Below are 18,016 nucleotides of genomic sequence, written 5' to 3' on the forward strand. Positions count from 1 at the left end.
GGTGGCGTAGTTGTATTGCATGTCCGGTACAATAGCGCTCTGAGATCCTGGGTTCGAATCCCGGGTCGGGCAAAGTGATATTTGGGTTTTTCTGCTCAGTATCAGCCCGGAGTCTGGAATTTGTGCCCGATATGGTGATAGGCTCGCCCCCTATCACATCATGGGTCGGAACATACTTGGCGAAAAGTGGGTGCCCTAGTTGCGCCTCTGCATACCCCTTCGGGGTTATCCCCGTTTATACGCGTGATGTTATGTATGTATGTATGCTACGTCACGTCGTTATTAATGATTAACTAACTATTACGAAAATATAATAATTGGTCATTTATTAGTAACAACTAACAAAAAATTATAAATATAACCTTTTAAGCTTATATAGAAACCGCCACTGCTCGAAGGTAATTTTGTTATTATGTCATAGTATATTAGATTAAAATTGGTACCTACTCTCGATTCACATTTTTATAATATATCCAAATACCTTCTGTACGTATTATTTTACGTGTTTCTCATAATTTACAATTCAGAGAATACAAAAATATGTTGAATAAAATATAATAAATCTTTAGACCACAATTCCTGATACCTGAATATACTTCAGAAATAATTTTCATGTTTATGCGTAAAATTAAATAATAACAATTTTCTTAAACATTACTCTGTTTTTCTAATCCATCTCCATAACACTTAACACATCCAAAAACACCTTTAAGAAAACAATTAAAAGGTAAAAATAACAAACCGTTTACTTTTAATAAAAATATTTCCTCACCTATTCAATCCATTGACTAAAAGAAATCAATTAGGCTACCGCTACTGAGGTACAAAACAAAAACCTCAAGATCCACACAGGTCGCAATTTACCAAGGCTGTTAAAAAGGGACGGGATATCGAACGTGTCCGAGCGGGTAAGCCACTCAATAACAACATAAAATCCATTACGAGCCTGTATTATGAAGCATCCCGAGCCGTTTTTGGTTCTTTTATATATTATGTTTGAAATAAAATTAGTTTTCGGATTTCATCGCGATTATTATATTTTAACTTTTCGCCTGACGTTTCGAAGCCTGCAGCTTTCATGGTCACGGGACGGACTGTCCGCTTGTCCGTTATTTCGATATTTGAAATTTGCGTAAACATAAGAAATAATTATATATTAATATTAAAAACCGAAAAAAATAATATTGGTGAAATTTCGTCCTGGTTGAAGTTAAAAGTTAATTAAAGTGTAATGCAATTCAAAATATATTACAATAAAAATAAAAGATGATGCGCCTATTGACAATAACAATAATTATGTTAATATTTTTAAGTTTTTAGTACGGTATGACAAAGCTACTACATTATGCGTAAACACAATACAATAGACATATAAGAAAATTTAAGATTTCGACAAAAACGGATGCCTGAATCACAGCAATATCTATTCAGAATAAGAAATATTAGATGATCCTCTAATGCGACTCGTTGAAAATGGGCATTACGTGTATTTTTTATTATAAATGCGTGCCTCGGAAAGCTCGTAAAGCCGTTGGTCCTGCGCCTGATCTGTCTCCGGTCATATCGGATTGCCGTCTCACCGTACTATGAGAGTGAAGGAACAGAGAGTGCACCTGTGTATTGCGCACACGCTTGGGCACTATAGTATATCCTGCATACCTGGCTGACCTCCGTTGAGGTTGGCCGCCGTGGCCGAAACTCGGCTAGGAGGGATTCATTATAAATGTAGCTAAATTTAAATTTATTTTTCACACACACACACACACACACGCCTCTATCCCTGAAGAGGTAGGCTGTGGAACATCCGATGCACCCAATTTTCATCGTGCATATTCCGTCCCATGATGTGATACAGGGCGAGTCTACAACCATATCGGGAACAGATTTCGGACTCCGGGTTGATACTGAGTAGAAAAAATATCACTACCCGTCCCGGGGATCAAACCCGAGACCTCAGCACTGCAGTCACACCGTAGTACAACTACGCCATCAGAACAGTCTATTCCTTTAATCTATTAAATCAACTAATGTTATACAATAAAAACTGCCGTTATAAAATAATAATATATAGATAATATTGTCATATAATTTCGGGCATGTGCGGTCCCAATAAATTTTAATCAACCTTTTTGCGGGAACACGAGCCATAATTACATGGCCCGAGGATCTCACGTAACGTAAGAGGTCCTTTGATATCTTAAAATTTAGGCCAACTATTTCTCATATTAAATTTTGATATTAAAATAGCCAGTGAACAAACAATGTACGACACGTTTACCTCAATACATTATACGAAAATTTATAGAATGGACCCATCTCCGTAATTAATAATTAATTATTATAACAACCCTTAAATGAAGAGCTGGCAACACGTAAAGGCTTAATACTTATTTATAACAGTTAATGATCTTTATTTATAACTAGCGACGGTGACCTGCCCTAAAACCGAAATAAACTCCCAGAACCTGGGTAATCCGGTGAATCTAAGCAGTCCAGGAACCCACCCAAAAGCACCTAAAAAGACCATCAAAACTTTTATTATTGTACTGTTTCATACCTTTTACTTATAGCATGTAATATGTTTGAATATCAGTTTTGTGAATTATAAAAAAACGAGCAAGCGGTCCGCCTGTTTGTAAGCAGCATCCGCCGTCCATGGACTAAAGCCACCAGAGGCATAGCAATACCGTTGCCTACCGGAAAGTGACATACACGCCTACAGAATAATTTATCCACAAAATTAAATTAAATTGAATTTACCCACAAATAAAACAGCTGTCTGCTAAATTTACATTCGTTAAGCGCGCAAACTGTAACGCACGCGAAGTAAAAATAGTCAAATTTGTTAAAAAAAAAATCTCATTTTTCTTTCCGTAATCTAACCTTGTACAAAAAAAAATAAAACAAAAAAAAATGAATGAAATCGACAAAGTCGCTGTCAAGTAATGGCATGACCAAGGGAAATGGAACTTCATATTTATACACATAGATAGATTAAACAGAGTTTTCATCTCTACTGTTCTTAAGTATTACTTTAATGAATTTAAATACTGGCATAACTAAGAAAATACTTGCTAAATTTAAGACATAAATATTAAGATTTTGGTAGCATAAAATTATACAATAAATGTTCATCAGTTCCGAAGAGCATTCGAAGATGTTTAATTAAAGGAAATTAAATCGTTCCAATGGAGGTATTTGGAATGCCAAACGAATTTGCTTTTCTCATTTATGAATATTTATACTGTCAAAACAAGTAGACCTCAACAGTCAAATCAATTTCCCACAATACATTTGTTTCGTGATATTACTTTGCATTCAAGTACACTTGCAAGTTTCCAATAGCATACCGAAAGGCTTGCTTGTTATGACAGTTTTTGTAGATACTTTATAAACCGACTTCAAAAAAAGGAGTAGGTTCTCAGGTCTACGTGTTTGTTTTTACTTTGTTATATTAGAATTCAATAATTTCTAAACCGATTTGGCAAATTATTTTTTTGTTTAAAAGAATTCTAGATTGGTCCCATAGAAATAATTTTAAAATTGTTTTTGTAGTTTGATATTTGAAGCCAAATAACTGGTAATGAGTGTGTCATCTAACTAAATGGAATGCGAATTTCTTAACGTTTGTTAACTCTTGGTCTCTCGTGGCTCGCCGGCGAGCCAAGACAGCTACATGACATTTGCGTGTGTCACGGGATTATAACCTTATATACTACATAATAAGGTTATTTTTCCGTCACACGCGTAGCTGTTTGACAAGTCATGACGGGTTAAAGTACATTATAATTAAAAACTGTGGATTCAAATTAGTTATTTATCCATGTTATTACTAACCTTTATATAAAATAACTTAAAATAAAAGTTCATTAAGGTGGTAGCTCAAGGTCCATTTTCATACATTTTGTTTCGGCTTTAATCTGGGTAACTAAACAAGTATTGGCAAGTAAAGAATTTAAATTCACGTCTAGTTAGTGATTAGTTCTCGCAGTTGAAGAAAAATGTAAAAATAATTAATAATCATGGATATTTCGGCCTTTAAAATTTAATATGACGAAATTTTAAAGGCCGAAATATCCATGATTATTAATTATTTTTACATTTTTCTTTCAACTGCGAGAACTAATCACTAACTAGACGTGAATTTAAATTCTTTACTTGCCAATACTTGTTTAGTTACCCAGATTAAAGCCGAAACAAAATGTATGAAAATGGACCTTGAGCTACCACCTTAATGAGTCGAAGCGAACACCCAGGGACTTTTCAACCTAAATAAAGGCCTTGCATAATTTAAACAGAGATCCAGATATTTACCATGTTTATTAACTTCGTCGAACTAATCTTACTCGCAACGGAAAACCTTTGATTAAACTTTATTGACCAATTCGGTACCCTTTAAGGAGCCTATCAACTCCGCGCCGTTGATCAAAGCTAATTGCTAATTTGATTACGATTTTCGTTTGTCTTCAGGTATCATGGATTCGGAAAAGGGACCTTCATATACTTACTGTAGGCGTCCATACGTATAGCAGCGACGCGCGCTTCGCGGCTTTGCACACAGATGGCTCTGATGAGTGGACATTGCGCGTTGCGCCCGCGCAGCCTCGCGACTCGGGCGCTTATGAGTGTCAAGTGTCCACCGAGCCTAAAATCAGCCTGTCCTTTCGTCTTACTGTAGTTGGTAAGTAGATTTTAAAATAAGTTACATTCTAATTAAAGATATTGTATGATATACCTACTTTAGTCACTAGCACTTGAGAAATTTGGGTGAATAAAAAAAAGGATTTTAATTTATAAAAAAAAATACAAAATAATATTTTATTTAATATATTCCCAACCCAGTTTAAGTTTCTTATTAGCATGATGTCTCAACGCACTTTCGTCTTTAAGCCCTCGGGATAAATTGACACGGAAAATTGGCGGTTCGTTTAGTAATTTCAGACTGCCAGTTACGCTATTCTTATACGGAATTGTTTAAAATTAAGCGAGCATTGTGCTTGACTTCATGGAATTAATTAAAATAAAAGTTAAGTGCAAAACCCGAGCACTTACAGTTGTTTACGCTCCCTCGTCATAATGGCCAAGTTTGGAGATTTCAAATGAATTTAGTTTGTCACACAAAGTTGAGCAAGAATATTTCAAAAGATATTGTGTACTTATTTATTGTGTAAAACTAGTTTCGCTTTTGTTTTAGTGTCAAAGGCAGAAATATTGTCTGGCCCGGAGTTGTTTGTGCGTGCCGGTTCGGATATCAACCTCACTTGCATAGCCAGACATGCGCCAGACCCGCCAAGGTAAAGCATTTTTATTTTATTTTACGAGGTGATCCGCAGGAGAACCAAAGTAACCGACATAGCCCTTAAAGTTGCGAAACTCAAGTGGCAGTGGGCAGGACACATAGTTCGTAGAACTGATGGCCGTTGGGACGGAAAAGTTCTGGAGTGGCGACCACGAACCGGGAGACGCAGCGTAGGCAGGCCCCCCACGAGATGGACCGACGATCTGGTGAAGGTCGCCGGAGTCCGATGGATGAGGGCGGCCCAGAACCGGTCCCTGTGGCGCTCAATGTGGGAGACCATGTCCAGCAGTAGACGATTCAAGGGCTGAAATGATGATGATGATGATGATGATTATATTTCCACTGAATTTTAATTAAACTCACCGAATGCATTCATAGTAGATGTATTTCTTCGTAACAGATTTCGACAAATATGGATGTTAAAAGGCCTTATAATGACGATGAGTATTTATGATTTAATACTTTATTCAATATTTCGTAAATTCTCACGGCACATTTTACAATCCCGCTGTGAATAAATTCCATTTTATAACATTCAGTTAACCTGCTTTGAATATATTTTTTATTTCTACGTTCACGCCAAAATGATACTACTGCTCATGATAAGCAAAGTGGAGTCGAAATAGAGACTACTGACGAGAATCCAAATGCAAAACATTAAATACGCCAATTATATGTGTGACGTTGTGAAAGCAACTAAGGACATGTTCATCTCAGAGGTAGATGTGTAGCTCAAGTAACGACTTCTGTAACCAAATAAGTTCTAAATAAGACCACGCCAAGTCTATCAAGAGTTGTTCAGCTCGCATTATGAACTTTGCATAAAATACGAAACTTGGACGACGTTTAACCCCTTGCTTGTTTGTCGTTTTTACGGTTATCGATTGGTATTTAATTATCTCGAAACTTAGTTCGAAATTTACTTTGCGCAAGGATTTGATTATATCTATTACACTATATTGAGTAGATGTAATAAATAATAATAAAAATCAAAACACTAAAACTGGATCTTAATTGCAACTTTTTATGTCTCTCTACGCAGTTATATTGTTTATAAAAAAATCCGTAGAATTAAGTTAGTTAAGAATACCTTTAAAATTATAACTAAAATATAAATACACTTTCTATTTGTATTGTAAAACCATAAAAATAAATCTAATTCTATAAATTCACTCAACGTCACACACTCTGTCTCAAAACAGCTTCATCTACTGGTATCGCGGTTCGAACGTGGTGAACTACGCTCAGAGAGGTGGCATCAGCGTGGAAACAGAGCAGCGCACGCGCACCAGTCGTCTTCTCATTGCGAGAGCCTCGCCTAGAGACTCCGGGAACTACACCTGCGCTCCGAGTAGCTCTGGTAAATAAAACTATTTATTTAATAACTGTGGATGTCTCTTATATTTCAACATTTATGTACGGTCAGTTCTATTACAAGGCATATAAAAAGAATTATAAGTTCAACGCCACTATATTCTGGGCTCATTTTTGAGTAACAACTATGATATAGATGCAAACAATGTGAAGACTGTACTTATAAGAAGTTAGTCTCATTGCAAGTGTTATATTAGAATTCTGCATTCGGTATTGAAATATAACAAAGAGCGTGGCCAAATAATCCTAATACCGAACAGCAACCGAATTTTCGTGGCATCTCTGAATAATTAGTGTTAATTAATTGAAAGTTTATTAAAACAAAAAATAGTTGTGTGCTGTAAGGAGTCAGTCCTACTGCAAGATAAGACAATATAAAATTCTGTTTTCAATGTTCATTGAACTAAAAGTGCTGTAAGGGATCATTCTTATGTAAGCGATATAAAATCGTATCTTCTATGTTAAGTAGACAACAGGTAATGAAAAAAGTAATAAAAAAAAGAAACATTGAATCAATCGGTCGTTGTAGTATGAACACCTAAGCAACGTAGCTAATTTTCGAATCTCAGCAACAATTAAAGTCGACATACGTGTGTTATATAGCCTAACAGCTTGATCTGTAATATTGGGTAAACAATCCGTCGATATTTCAGTATAAAAATGACATTTAAAATCACAGGAAAAATATAGATACATATTCCACAGTTCTGGTTAACATTCACGAGCTTACACTTATTACACGTTATTCATTCATTGACAATTAAAAATATTTCATAAAAATCAAGCTATATAAACGGTATTTTATTGGAGTATATACTGTGTTATACTCTGTTGAACATCGATATTCAGGCATCAAGCACAAAATAGTTTACCTTGTAACAATATTGATCATTAAAATCTGCACGAAATACAGTAAAAAAGATTGATAACATAAAAGTATTCAAGTTCGTGTACAAGTGCGTATACAAAACAGGAAAGCCTATGATTGGATTTCCAGACCCTTTTGCATAGTGATAGCTACAAATCAATAAACTGTAACGTATGAGTTCATTTCCGATCCAGTAGCGTTGCATTTTTCATTTCCCTTAATACTTTTCAATTTATTTCAATGATACAAAACTATGTTTATGAAGTATTGCCAAAAACACTTTATGCATTGACGTATATTCTTTAGACACGAATGTCCATATAAACTATTTTGACTATACAGTTAACTGAAGACTATTAACTGAACTAAAATGGCAACCAAAACGTCACTGTTATAACCTATTTATTCATTTGAACAACAAATAATTTTACTTTTTGACTAATATTTTTTATTCAAATCCAGGTTTATACTTACACTCTAGTTCCTATATTATCGTGAGCACTCCGTACACAATCAAAAGCTATCAATATTGACCATACTAAAGTCACTAAAGCTTTATTAAAAAAATATTTTGATTTTATCAAAATTTAGTAGGCACGGGTAAAAGTGGACGTACGGAACGACATAGTCTTGAAATAACGACCAAGCTCCTTAAATAAAGATAAAAAAAAACGTCAGTTTGAATGGATTGCAGTTCAATTCAATTGAACAGTTCATATTCGGAACAACACATCTAGTACGTAGTACATAATATTATATATCAATTTATTAGAATCATTTCTGAACAAAGCACTTGACGTGTGAACACCGCAATTTATCGCTACATTTTATTCTTAGAATAATCAACATTTCTTAGAATCCGATATATTGAACAACGTAAGCGCTTTAATCGCTGATTTATATCGCGCTTTTCACGTAGATCTAAAATAAATCACGGGCTAATCGACGTTAGGTCAGCTTAATATCCATAATGTTTTCCAGCTGAATCAGTTCACGGTTAGTTCGATAATATCTTTGTTTATACTAGTGGTTTACGGCTAATATGTTACCTGTGGTCGTATTGATAAAACATTCTCATGTTAAAATTAAACTACTTTTCGGATTCTATGGCGGTTTTTTATATTTTAGTTTTCTCCCGACATTTCGAAGACTGCAGCCTTCATGGTCACGGGGGTCAAACATTCTCATGTTTTAGTAAAATCTCAAGTAGACTTAATGTATTACTATTTCTTATGTTTATGGGAATATTAGACATTCGAATAAAACTAATTTGTGTATTTTATCGCGGTTCGTTTAATTTAATTGTCTTCCGATGTTTCGAACACTTTACAGCCTTCGTGGTCACGGAGCGGATGAAACGTAGAAAGAAAGTTATAATATAAAAACCGTTATAAAATCCGCAAAACCATATTATGAAATAATAATTTGTATATTTATTAATTAGCATTATAATATGTAAGTGTACGTTTATAAAGGAATATACATATTGCCTTAACCTTTAGCGTTACGAGATCGAGAATCCTTAGTTTCTCTTAATAGCCATGACATTATTATTGGTACTTACTCAATCATTCAGTTATGTTTTAATATAGGATGTTCTATTTTAACATAACAAAATGTTTACAATATACCAACAAAAAAATCATGCCACAAAAAAAGAATTGTTGCCTGCTCTGTAATAATAAAACCTTTACTGTTTATCAATAATTGTTATCAATTGAACGTTGATTTTCTTTAATAGATTCAGCGTCTGTCGTGGTCCACGTGGTAAGCGGCGAGCGGCCGGCAGCGATGCAGAGCGACGCAACAAAATTAGCCCCATCGATACCTCTCCTCATATTATTATTCATCAAGAGTAGAACATTCTATGCATTCCTAGATATGTTATGGCGAGGTAGATTACAAAATATAAGCATCAAATGCCAATGGAACAATTGTATTCGACGTTTCGTTACCAGATGACCGGTTGTGATGGTTAAAACAAATTAAGCATATAATGCGATTCATTCAAAAGAAACTTATAGGAATTAGATGTAATTTAGTATTAAACTGGTTTGTAAGAAAACGAATTATTGTTATAGGCACCACTCTGTCTTTATCAACTGTTTTAGTTAATTCTGTTGTTTAATGATATGAGCGATTTTCATTTGAGTTTCTTTCTTGTTAAGACAATATATTTTACAATAAAAAAACTTCAAGTAAAAATATTACAGTCCAATTGCAATATGTAAATGATACAATTTTTTTCAACAATAACTCAAGTTTAGAACTATGTAGTTGCATCATCGCTCAACTCTTTTAACTCATAAATGACAGCTCCGATTTTATTATGATATGTAAATAAGAAGTTCCTTCGTTATAAATGATGTTCCATATAATAAACTAGTGTAAAAATGTGCTATTCGAGGCAGTATGATAAATGGAACACTTTATTCCAGTCTGTATTAAGATATTTCGTTTTTACGCTTCACAATATCACAGATGGCGTACGTTTTAAAGTTTTTCTCTTTTGTCTGCTATTTTTCTTAAAGTTGAAAACGACTTTGAAGCTCCTTAAAGTTGACGCATATTAGGTTCCTTCGTAAAGCAGCGCATTATTCTTCTGTTATTAATTTAAAATATGGGTTTGCAATTCGGTGCGAGATGCATTGTGTTTTTCATCAAATGTTATAAGTCAGAAATGAAGTAACTATCAAGAAAATTTGTCTAAAAATAAATAACCAAGAAGATACATAAACGATTACGTCAGATTACAAAAAAAAAATTAAGTATCATTCTTATCAAAATTATCCAGTTCAATGTCACTTTTGTAGAGCCTTGCAAAAATTAATAGGAAATGTTGTAAATAGCATAATTATAATTTGTAATATTTTTCTTCCAAAATAGATTTAATATAGTGATAAATGTTTTTCTAATGGAATGTAAATGTAATATACTCAAACGTATTATCCAACGGCTACATTAATTGTCTTTAATCGGTGATAGGTCTTAGCGGATACTTGTAAAAATAAGATCAATGATTGTAAATAAAAATTGTAAATAAATACAATTTTACGTGTTATTTATTGTCGAGTTTAATTTACTTCTCTTTTCTTTTATATGAAGCAGTAGTTTTTAGCACGGCATCGCCCGCGTGAACGGGTTTTTCCAGGTTAAAATTCCCGATATACATTTTGCTGGGATAAAAAGCAGCATATGTCCATCCCAGGACGTCAAACTATTTTCATAATTAATTTCATCTAAATCCGTAGCAGTAATCCAGTATTTTTTGGGTTTATCGCGTTCACACAGACAAATGCGGCGGAAGACCTTGTTATATGTGTAAAAGTATTTTCATGTAAAAGAAACATTTCGAAATCAGACGAAAGAAATTGAATATTTTTAAAACAAATTTGCGTTATTTTGCTTTTTCTACATAACTTATATTGAAGCTATCTTTGTAAAGATTCCACGTGAAGTAACTTTAAATCATATATTACTTATAGAAACAGTAATAAGAATGATCTTATAAAAAAACTCAGTACGTTACATAAATGAAATTTTACAAAATTCGTATATTGATAAAAGGTAGGTATAACCTTTAAAATAAAGTTTAAAATCCCGCTCACGGATGAGATTTAGTGAACATAATGAAAATGCGGTGACTCCAAGTATTTCTTACAAAGAGCCTAAATCTTTTCCATGGCCACTTTAATATATTATTGGTGAAATCTTTGAAGTCTCTCCTTGCGTATATAATGAAAATATTCGATTTGTGCAGTTAAAAGAGACCGAAAATTTCAGTGTTAGAAAATTCTTGGTCTACCTCAAAGAATTCTTTCACATAGGTAGACATTGATATAAAAAAGTCATATGTTACAATATAGGTATTTACTGCGCGTCGACTGCTAAAGCCAGAGTAATATTTTTCAAAAGTAAGTGTTAAATACACACTTATTTTGGTGATAATGCACCAAAGTATACTTTCACTGTGAACCAATAACAAAATGCCCCATAATAGACGTTTCGGTTTTTATTTCCCTTAGCAGAACGACGCAATAAACAAATAAAACAAAATTGTCAATATCACCATCAATATAAATACTCTACAACATAATAATCGACAAATATTTACACAAAACTAAATTACTGTAACTTCCAAAAATCCACAAGTATTTCATCGTATGCTCAAGAGTTCTCATACGTCAACACCAGAGTCAACAACGAAAGGGTATCAGACAAGCCTACAGTTCATTGAAGCACTTTTGCGATTTTATTTCACCCTTCCATTTCAAGCGAGTTAGCAAACACGAAAGCCTAACTCAATAAATCGGTTGAGCTGTTTAGAACTTGACCCTTTTTGCCGATTAACCGGATAAACAAGGTAAAACAAATACACTTGTACCTGCAAATGCTTTGCAGATGCTCTCGGGACTCCAGGTCAACAGTCAAGGAAAAACAGGTAAGTACTTAAAATGCTTTTAATTGGTTTACTTTTTAAATTAGATTAGGGTCAAGTGTAAAGGGTTACGTTTTGTTTGATTGCTCTAGAGAGCAAGTTGTTGGAAAGGTTGATCTAGTGTCATGCGAAATTACAGCAAATTTTCAGAAAATTTTGGAAGCGTCAAATTTCATTTTATTTACATCACAAATCTTCTAGGGTTCCATAATAAATCTGACTATGAAATGCAAGAACAAGAAGAGATTATGTATAATGAGATATTAGACTTTATTCGTGACTATAGTAAAGTCCCTCTTCAGTAAGGCGCAGAATGCATTTTTACGGAATAACAAATTGACTATAATCATAAAGGACGTTATCTACCCGTACCAGATTGAAATACCATCCAAATCCATTCAGCGGTTGCATTTACTACTAACCAACAAATATCGGCACTAACGATGATGTTTAATAGGATAAACCTCTGTTCTCTGTACTTATTAGTATTTTATGTCATTATTCTTTTCAAATTATAATCCTAGGCTTATTCGCGGATAGGGCTCTGTGTGCGTGGAATACAAGTTTTTTTTGAAACCTACATCAGGCAGCAGTCTCTTACAAAGACGAAATCTTGTTTAAGGCTCATTTAATTGTAACTCTAACAGCCGTTTCATTAAACAATTTCAATCTCAATCTTCAATCCGATTCCGAGAATGAACCAATCAAATAACTCATTTGTAAGCATGTCAAAAAACTTTGTTCTGATTGGTCTATTTTTGAGATAATTCGCAAAAAACGATTGGGATCATTTATTGAAAATGGCGGTAAGACTGCCCGAGTAAATAGAAAAATAAATGATAATAATATAAACAATAAACCATTAATATCGCACTTGATATTCACACTAATTATAATAATTTCCGACGGTCAATAAAATACATATAAACAGCACCAGATACAACTCCCACGTTGTCTGCCTTACCTTAGTCTATATATTTAATACTAGCTTTTGCTCGCGGCTCCGCCCGCGTTATAAAGTTTTTGAGGCTAAAGTTTTCCGTTATAAAAATAGTAGTTTCCCGGGAGCCTATGTTCTTCCCAGGGTCTCAAACTGTCTCCATACCAAATTTCATCTTAATACGTTAGGTAGTTTTTGAGTTTAACACGTTAAGGCAGACAGATGCAGCGGGGGACTTTGTTATATTATTTAGAACTTTTTAAGTGAAACAATCCCGTCATACATCATTGTTGCATAACTTTAACCGTTTACGCAGCGCAGGCAACGGAAGCTCTCAAAACTCATAATTTTCCCCGTTTTTGCAACATGTTTCATTACTGCTCCGCTCCTATTGGTTATAGCATGATGATATATAGCCTATAGCACTCCAGGAACAAAGGGCTATCCAACACAAAAAGATTTTTTCAGTTCAAACCGGTAGTTCCTGAGATTAGCCATTACTGCTCCGCTCCTATTGGTCATAGCGTGATGATATATAGCTTATAGCGGTCCACAAATAAAGGGCTATCCAACACAAAACGAATTTTTCAGTTGAAACCGGTAGTTCCTGAGATTAGCCATTACTGCTCCGCTCCTATTGGTCATAGCGTGATGATATATAACTTTGAGCACTCCACAAACAAAGGACTATTCAACACAAAAATATTTTTTCAGTTCGAATCGGTAGTTCCTGAGATTAGCCATTACTGCTCCGCTCCTATTGAATATAGCGTGATGATATATAGCCTATAGCTCTCCACGAACAAAGGGCTATCCAACGCAAAAGAATTTTTCAGTTTGGACCGGTAGTTCCTGAGATTAGCCATTACTGCCCCGCTCCTATTGGGTATAGCGTGATGATATATAGCCTATAGCACTCCACGAATAAAGGGCTATCCAACGCAAAAAGAATTTTTCAGTTTGGACCGGTAGTTCCTGAGATTAGCCATTACTGCCCCGCTCCTATTGGGTATAGCGTGATGATATATAGCCTATAGCACTCCACGAACAAAGGGCTATCCAACGCAAAAAGAATTTTTCAGTTTGGACCGGTAGTTCCTGAGATTAGCGCGTTCAAACAAACAAACAAACATACAAACAAACTCTTCAGCTTTATATAATAGTATAGATTTATTATTGTTATTTAGTAACTAAGTAACAATGATGTGTCAACATAGGACTGCAATCTAAAATAAAACCAAATATACATACATTTTAGAATAATATACTAATTGTAATCTGTTTTGTTACCCACTAAATAAATAATAATAATAAAGAAGTTTAACAAAAATACTTACCCACCGAATTGCTGCTTTTATTTTGCAACAAGGCACGCATCTCCGCTTTCGGTATAGATAAATGTCACTGTCAATCATGTGTGGGAAGTTGATTCTCGTTATAGGTTAGACGGGCGATGATACGGACAAATCGTTCGGCAAAAATGACGGAACGGAATCCAATGATATTGTCCAACTTAGTAAATGCTGACAGTAGGTAGTACATATAGGATTTTATGTTTTATGCTCAAGTCATAAATGGAAGGGACTAAATCGTTCTATGGTAATACTGTAATTGCCTTTTTGCACTGCGTGGTAGTGGACAGTAGTTGAATATGTTATTAATTGTGCTTATCTACTTTAGAAAGAATATATTTTATCGTAAATATATCAATAATATAAGCGATGGGTGGAAATTTATACAGAATGTCTTCAGAGAATAATGGAAGATAGAACTTTCGAGCACATTACTAAATTTCCTCTTGCTAAATATAACTAAATGAAATGGTACATTACAATTCCTAACATAAAATGTAATTCTATTTATATTATTACTCTATTTACGGCGTTAATTTTCTTTGACGTCGCCTCCGCTATAATATTATATTAACAAAATACATTATCAAAATTCCGACCCTATCTCTGTCCTCCGCAACATTGTATAGGATTACTGATGATTACATTACGAAATCAAAGGAGAACCCTTCTAGATTGTTCAAAAAACAATATACTCATTAAAATTAATTGTGGGAAGTAGAGAAAACAATTATCTTTATTATAACGACCAAATATTTTGCGAAAACTGGCAATTTTGGTCGCTGCTGAAGGTAAAAATTTCACCTACAGACAATTTTCCAGTTTCCGAATGTTGCAAATAAGCCTTTAATTAAAATTATGCCAAAAATTTCGCGTCATTATTCGTCGGCTCTTTGTGATTGCCGCGACCTTTTGGACCCGCACCGCTCCTCTTATCTCGCAACGTAATAGGGACCAAGAAAGAATATAATAAATATCCAACAATATTTTTATCCAGCAGCTTTTGTCGGCGATTTTATCAAAAATCAACTTTGTATGTTTCATTAAAACTTTTGTTCTATTCAACGGTTTTAAATCATTTTTTGCCTTGTGCCAGACGTATTTCAAAACTTATTTTTTCTGAGTAGATATAAAGTTTAGTTGAATATTTATATGGTTATGAAACTTTGTTAAAAACTTTTTGCATGTTTTAGTTAAAACTATTTTATATTGCATTAATTAGAATTGATTTATTTCTTATTCATTAGCCAGTCACATAAAGCAATAAAATGTATAACAATAAATAAATAATGTAGCGAAATTTATTACGATCATCATAAAACGGAATCGCTTCTTTTATGTGTATAAAACGATGGTAATAAACCTCATGTGCCACTGGGCTTCAAGCCTTGTTTTTTTGCCGCTCTAATTCTGTAAAATCCTGCTTTAAATAATGTGTGTGTTTGTAGCGAGTGTATAAGTCGCTTATAAATTGATTGAAGAGCTCGAAACTTAGCTAACAATTCCTTTATTAAGCTACATATAATATATATACAGTTGGGATAAAAATATTTTTGTGGGAGAATTATTATTATATATTTAGAATTTTGTAATTGATATTCGTACCAGTCGATAGGTAGGGGAAATATTTGTGAAAGTGATAGTTGTCTTTATATTAAATCCAAATTGCTTCAAATCCTAATAATACACATCGCTTTTGTCCTTATTAAGCGGTAGGGAGAGATTTGACGCCCACATTTCGCCAACTGTTCTTTCCTTTGGAATAAAGCGACTTCATTGGCATGTGCCGGGCGTCAATTTAAACTCAAAAGAAAAAAAATCAAGGCCTCAGCAACGGTGTCGTGCCGAATTGCTACTACACTCTGAGACTACACTATTGAAGCTGTCAACTCAGACAGCCGTTTAAAATTGTATCAAAATATTTTTATGTCCACAGATATTTACAAAATTTCAACACGCTGTTTGATTGTTAAAAAGACGAACAGTTTATTTCTGTATGTCGGGACAATAACAAATAACAGCGCAATGAAGTACTAAAGAAGCACAAGTTCTTATTTCTACTGGATGCTAGACGGCACAATCACCGAAGTGCTTGCTAACTACTTTGCATACAAACACTTTTATGCACTCGGGTTTAGATTGTTCATTAAAAATCTCAAGCAGAGATTTTACCTGTCTTTATTACAAATGTTTATTAAAATAGCTTGCATTTTTATTTAAGAAATAATACGATTTTTGTCGTCTTTTTAATTTGAGTATACGAATTAAAAGTGAATTCATAATCTTATATATATCTTTTATAGCTATTAATAAGTCATAAATTTATCTAACATTTCTATATATCCCTAAAGAATTTACTTATACACGATTATAATAAAACAATATTACAGCCATCTTAATATTATTGCGAACTTTAAGTAACATAATAATAAATCCGTAATCTGTTTTTTATTGTTATTTACACAAAACACTCACGAGGAGTTAAAGCACGTAAAGAAAAAAATCTAATTCATTTACTTAATAGTGTAGGTAAATGTTAACAATAAAAGTAGTTCTTTATTGCTTTTACTGGGCGAAATACTCACTGAAAGTGTGGTTAGAAACGAGAAGACAGATGGCTTAGCCTATAAACATCGTGTGCCGAAAGAAGTTTCTTGTAATAAAGATAAGCCCAGACAAGATCATGCCAAGAAGTTTTTGATGCTACAACTTGTTTTATTACAAGCGTTAAGTGTATATGAATGTATGTTTTTGTTTAGTCATCCGACATTAATCAAAACTATACTTTGGTGCCAAAGTGTCGAAGCAAAATGGAATGAATGAGTTTTTATGAAGTATATGATATGAGATTATCGTCTCCTTTTAATCATTAATCAAATATAGTAGATATTTTATATAACTATAAATAATCTTGGACTTTATTTAATAAGTACGATAAATAAAATGCGCGGCATTACAACCGAATTAACGCCAACTGTGTCCGTCAAAATGATATATTCGTCTTACGCGAACCATTTTCCTAATAGAATAATAATAAAATAAATATTTGCTAATTTTAACGTAACCGATATACTTACTTCCGAGGACTCGAATACGCTTTGGAGAAATTTAAGACGGTGCTTCAGAATCGCTGACGATGATAAATGGGGTGACAGTGTCAACAAAAGCCAGAAGATCTAAGTATAGCGGAGAATTACGGACTTTATAAGATTCTTTGTGATGTAAAACCTTAATTTTACGCTTTTGCGAGATAAGACGAATATTTTTCTTGGTATACTTTAAGTTGCTTTGATAATATGGTATAACATGCGATTAGTTTTAGAAAAATGTCTTATGCTAAATGCAGCGGTTCTAGTAAAACTGTCAATAAGCATAATTAATTTTATCATTAGTTGTGTTTTCTTATTTTTAGTTAACATAATTGCATACATTATTAACGTTACCCGGGAATTCAAAATAGCAATAAATTCCAAACGCACTCATTAAACGCGAAATAACAGGATAGTTATTTAGCAGTTCGGCCATTAAAAGTACATAAACGCCAACTAACAGGTTTCGCGGTATGAACCATAACCCTGAAATGCCAGTAGCAGCACAATTTATATGTAGCTATTCACGTCAATGGATCCGGGAAGAAAATCCGTTCCGGGTATTTGAACAGTCGTTTCGAACCGGTTCATTGTAGGTGTGAACGCGCCTGGCCGCCGTGCCGGCTACCTTCCAAACAGAAGGCCGGCCATAATGC

The 18,016-nt window shown here is 33.9% G+C and overlaps 1 protein-coding gene across 1 annotated transcript in view; it reads left to right on the plus strand.

Moving 5' to 3' along the window:
* Positions 1-9,763, plus strand: part of LOC115446735 (hemicentin-2) — a 107,052-nt gene extending 97,289 nt beyond the window's left edge. The window contains exons 4-7 of the mRNA XM_030173509.2: positions 4,471-4,681; positions 5,195-5,294; positions 6,502-6,659; positions 9,283-9,763. Coding sequence (XP_030029369.1) covers positions 4,471-4,681; positions 5,195-5,294; positions 6,502-6,659; positions 9,283-9,503 — 690 coding nt within the window. The 3' untranslated portion in view covers positions 9,504-9,763. The remainder of the gene's footprint in view (positions 1-4,470; positions 4,682-5,194; positions 5,295-6,501; positions 6,660-9,282) is intronic.
* Positions 9,764-18,016: the final 8,253 nt, after the last annotated feature.

The sequence above is a fragment of the Manduca sexta genome, chromosome 8, assembly GCF_014839805.1.
Source record: "Manduca sexta isolate Smith_Timp_Sample1 chromosome 8, JHU_Msex_v1.0, whole genome shotgun sequence".
NCBI lineage: Eukaryota > Metazoa > Arthropoda > Insecta > Lepidoptera > Sphingidae > Manduca > Manduca sexta.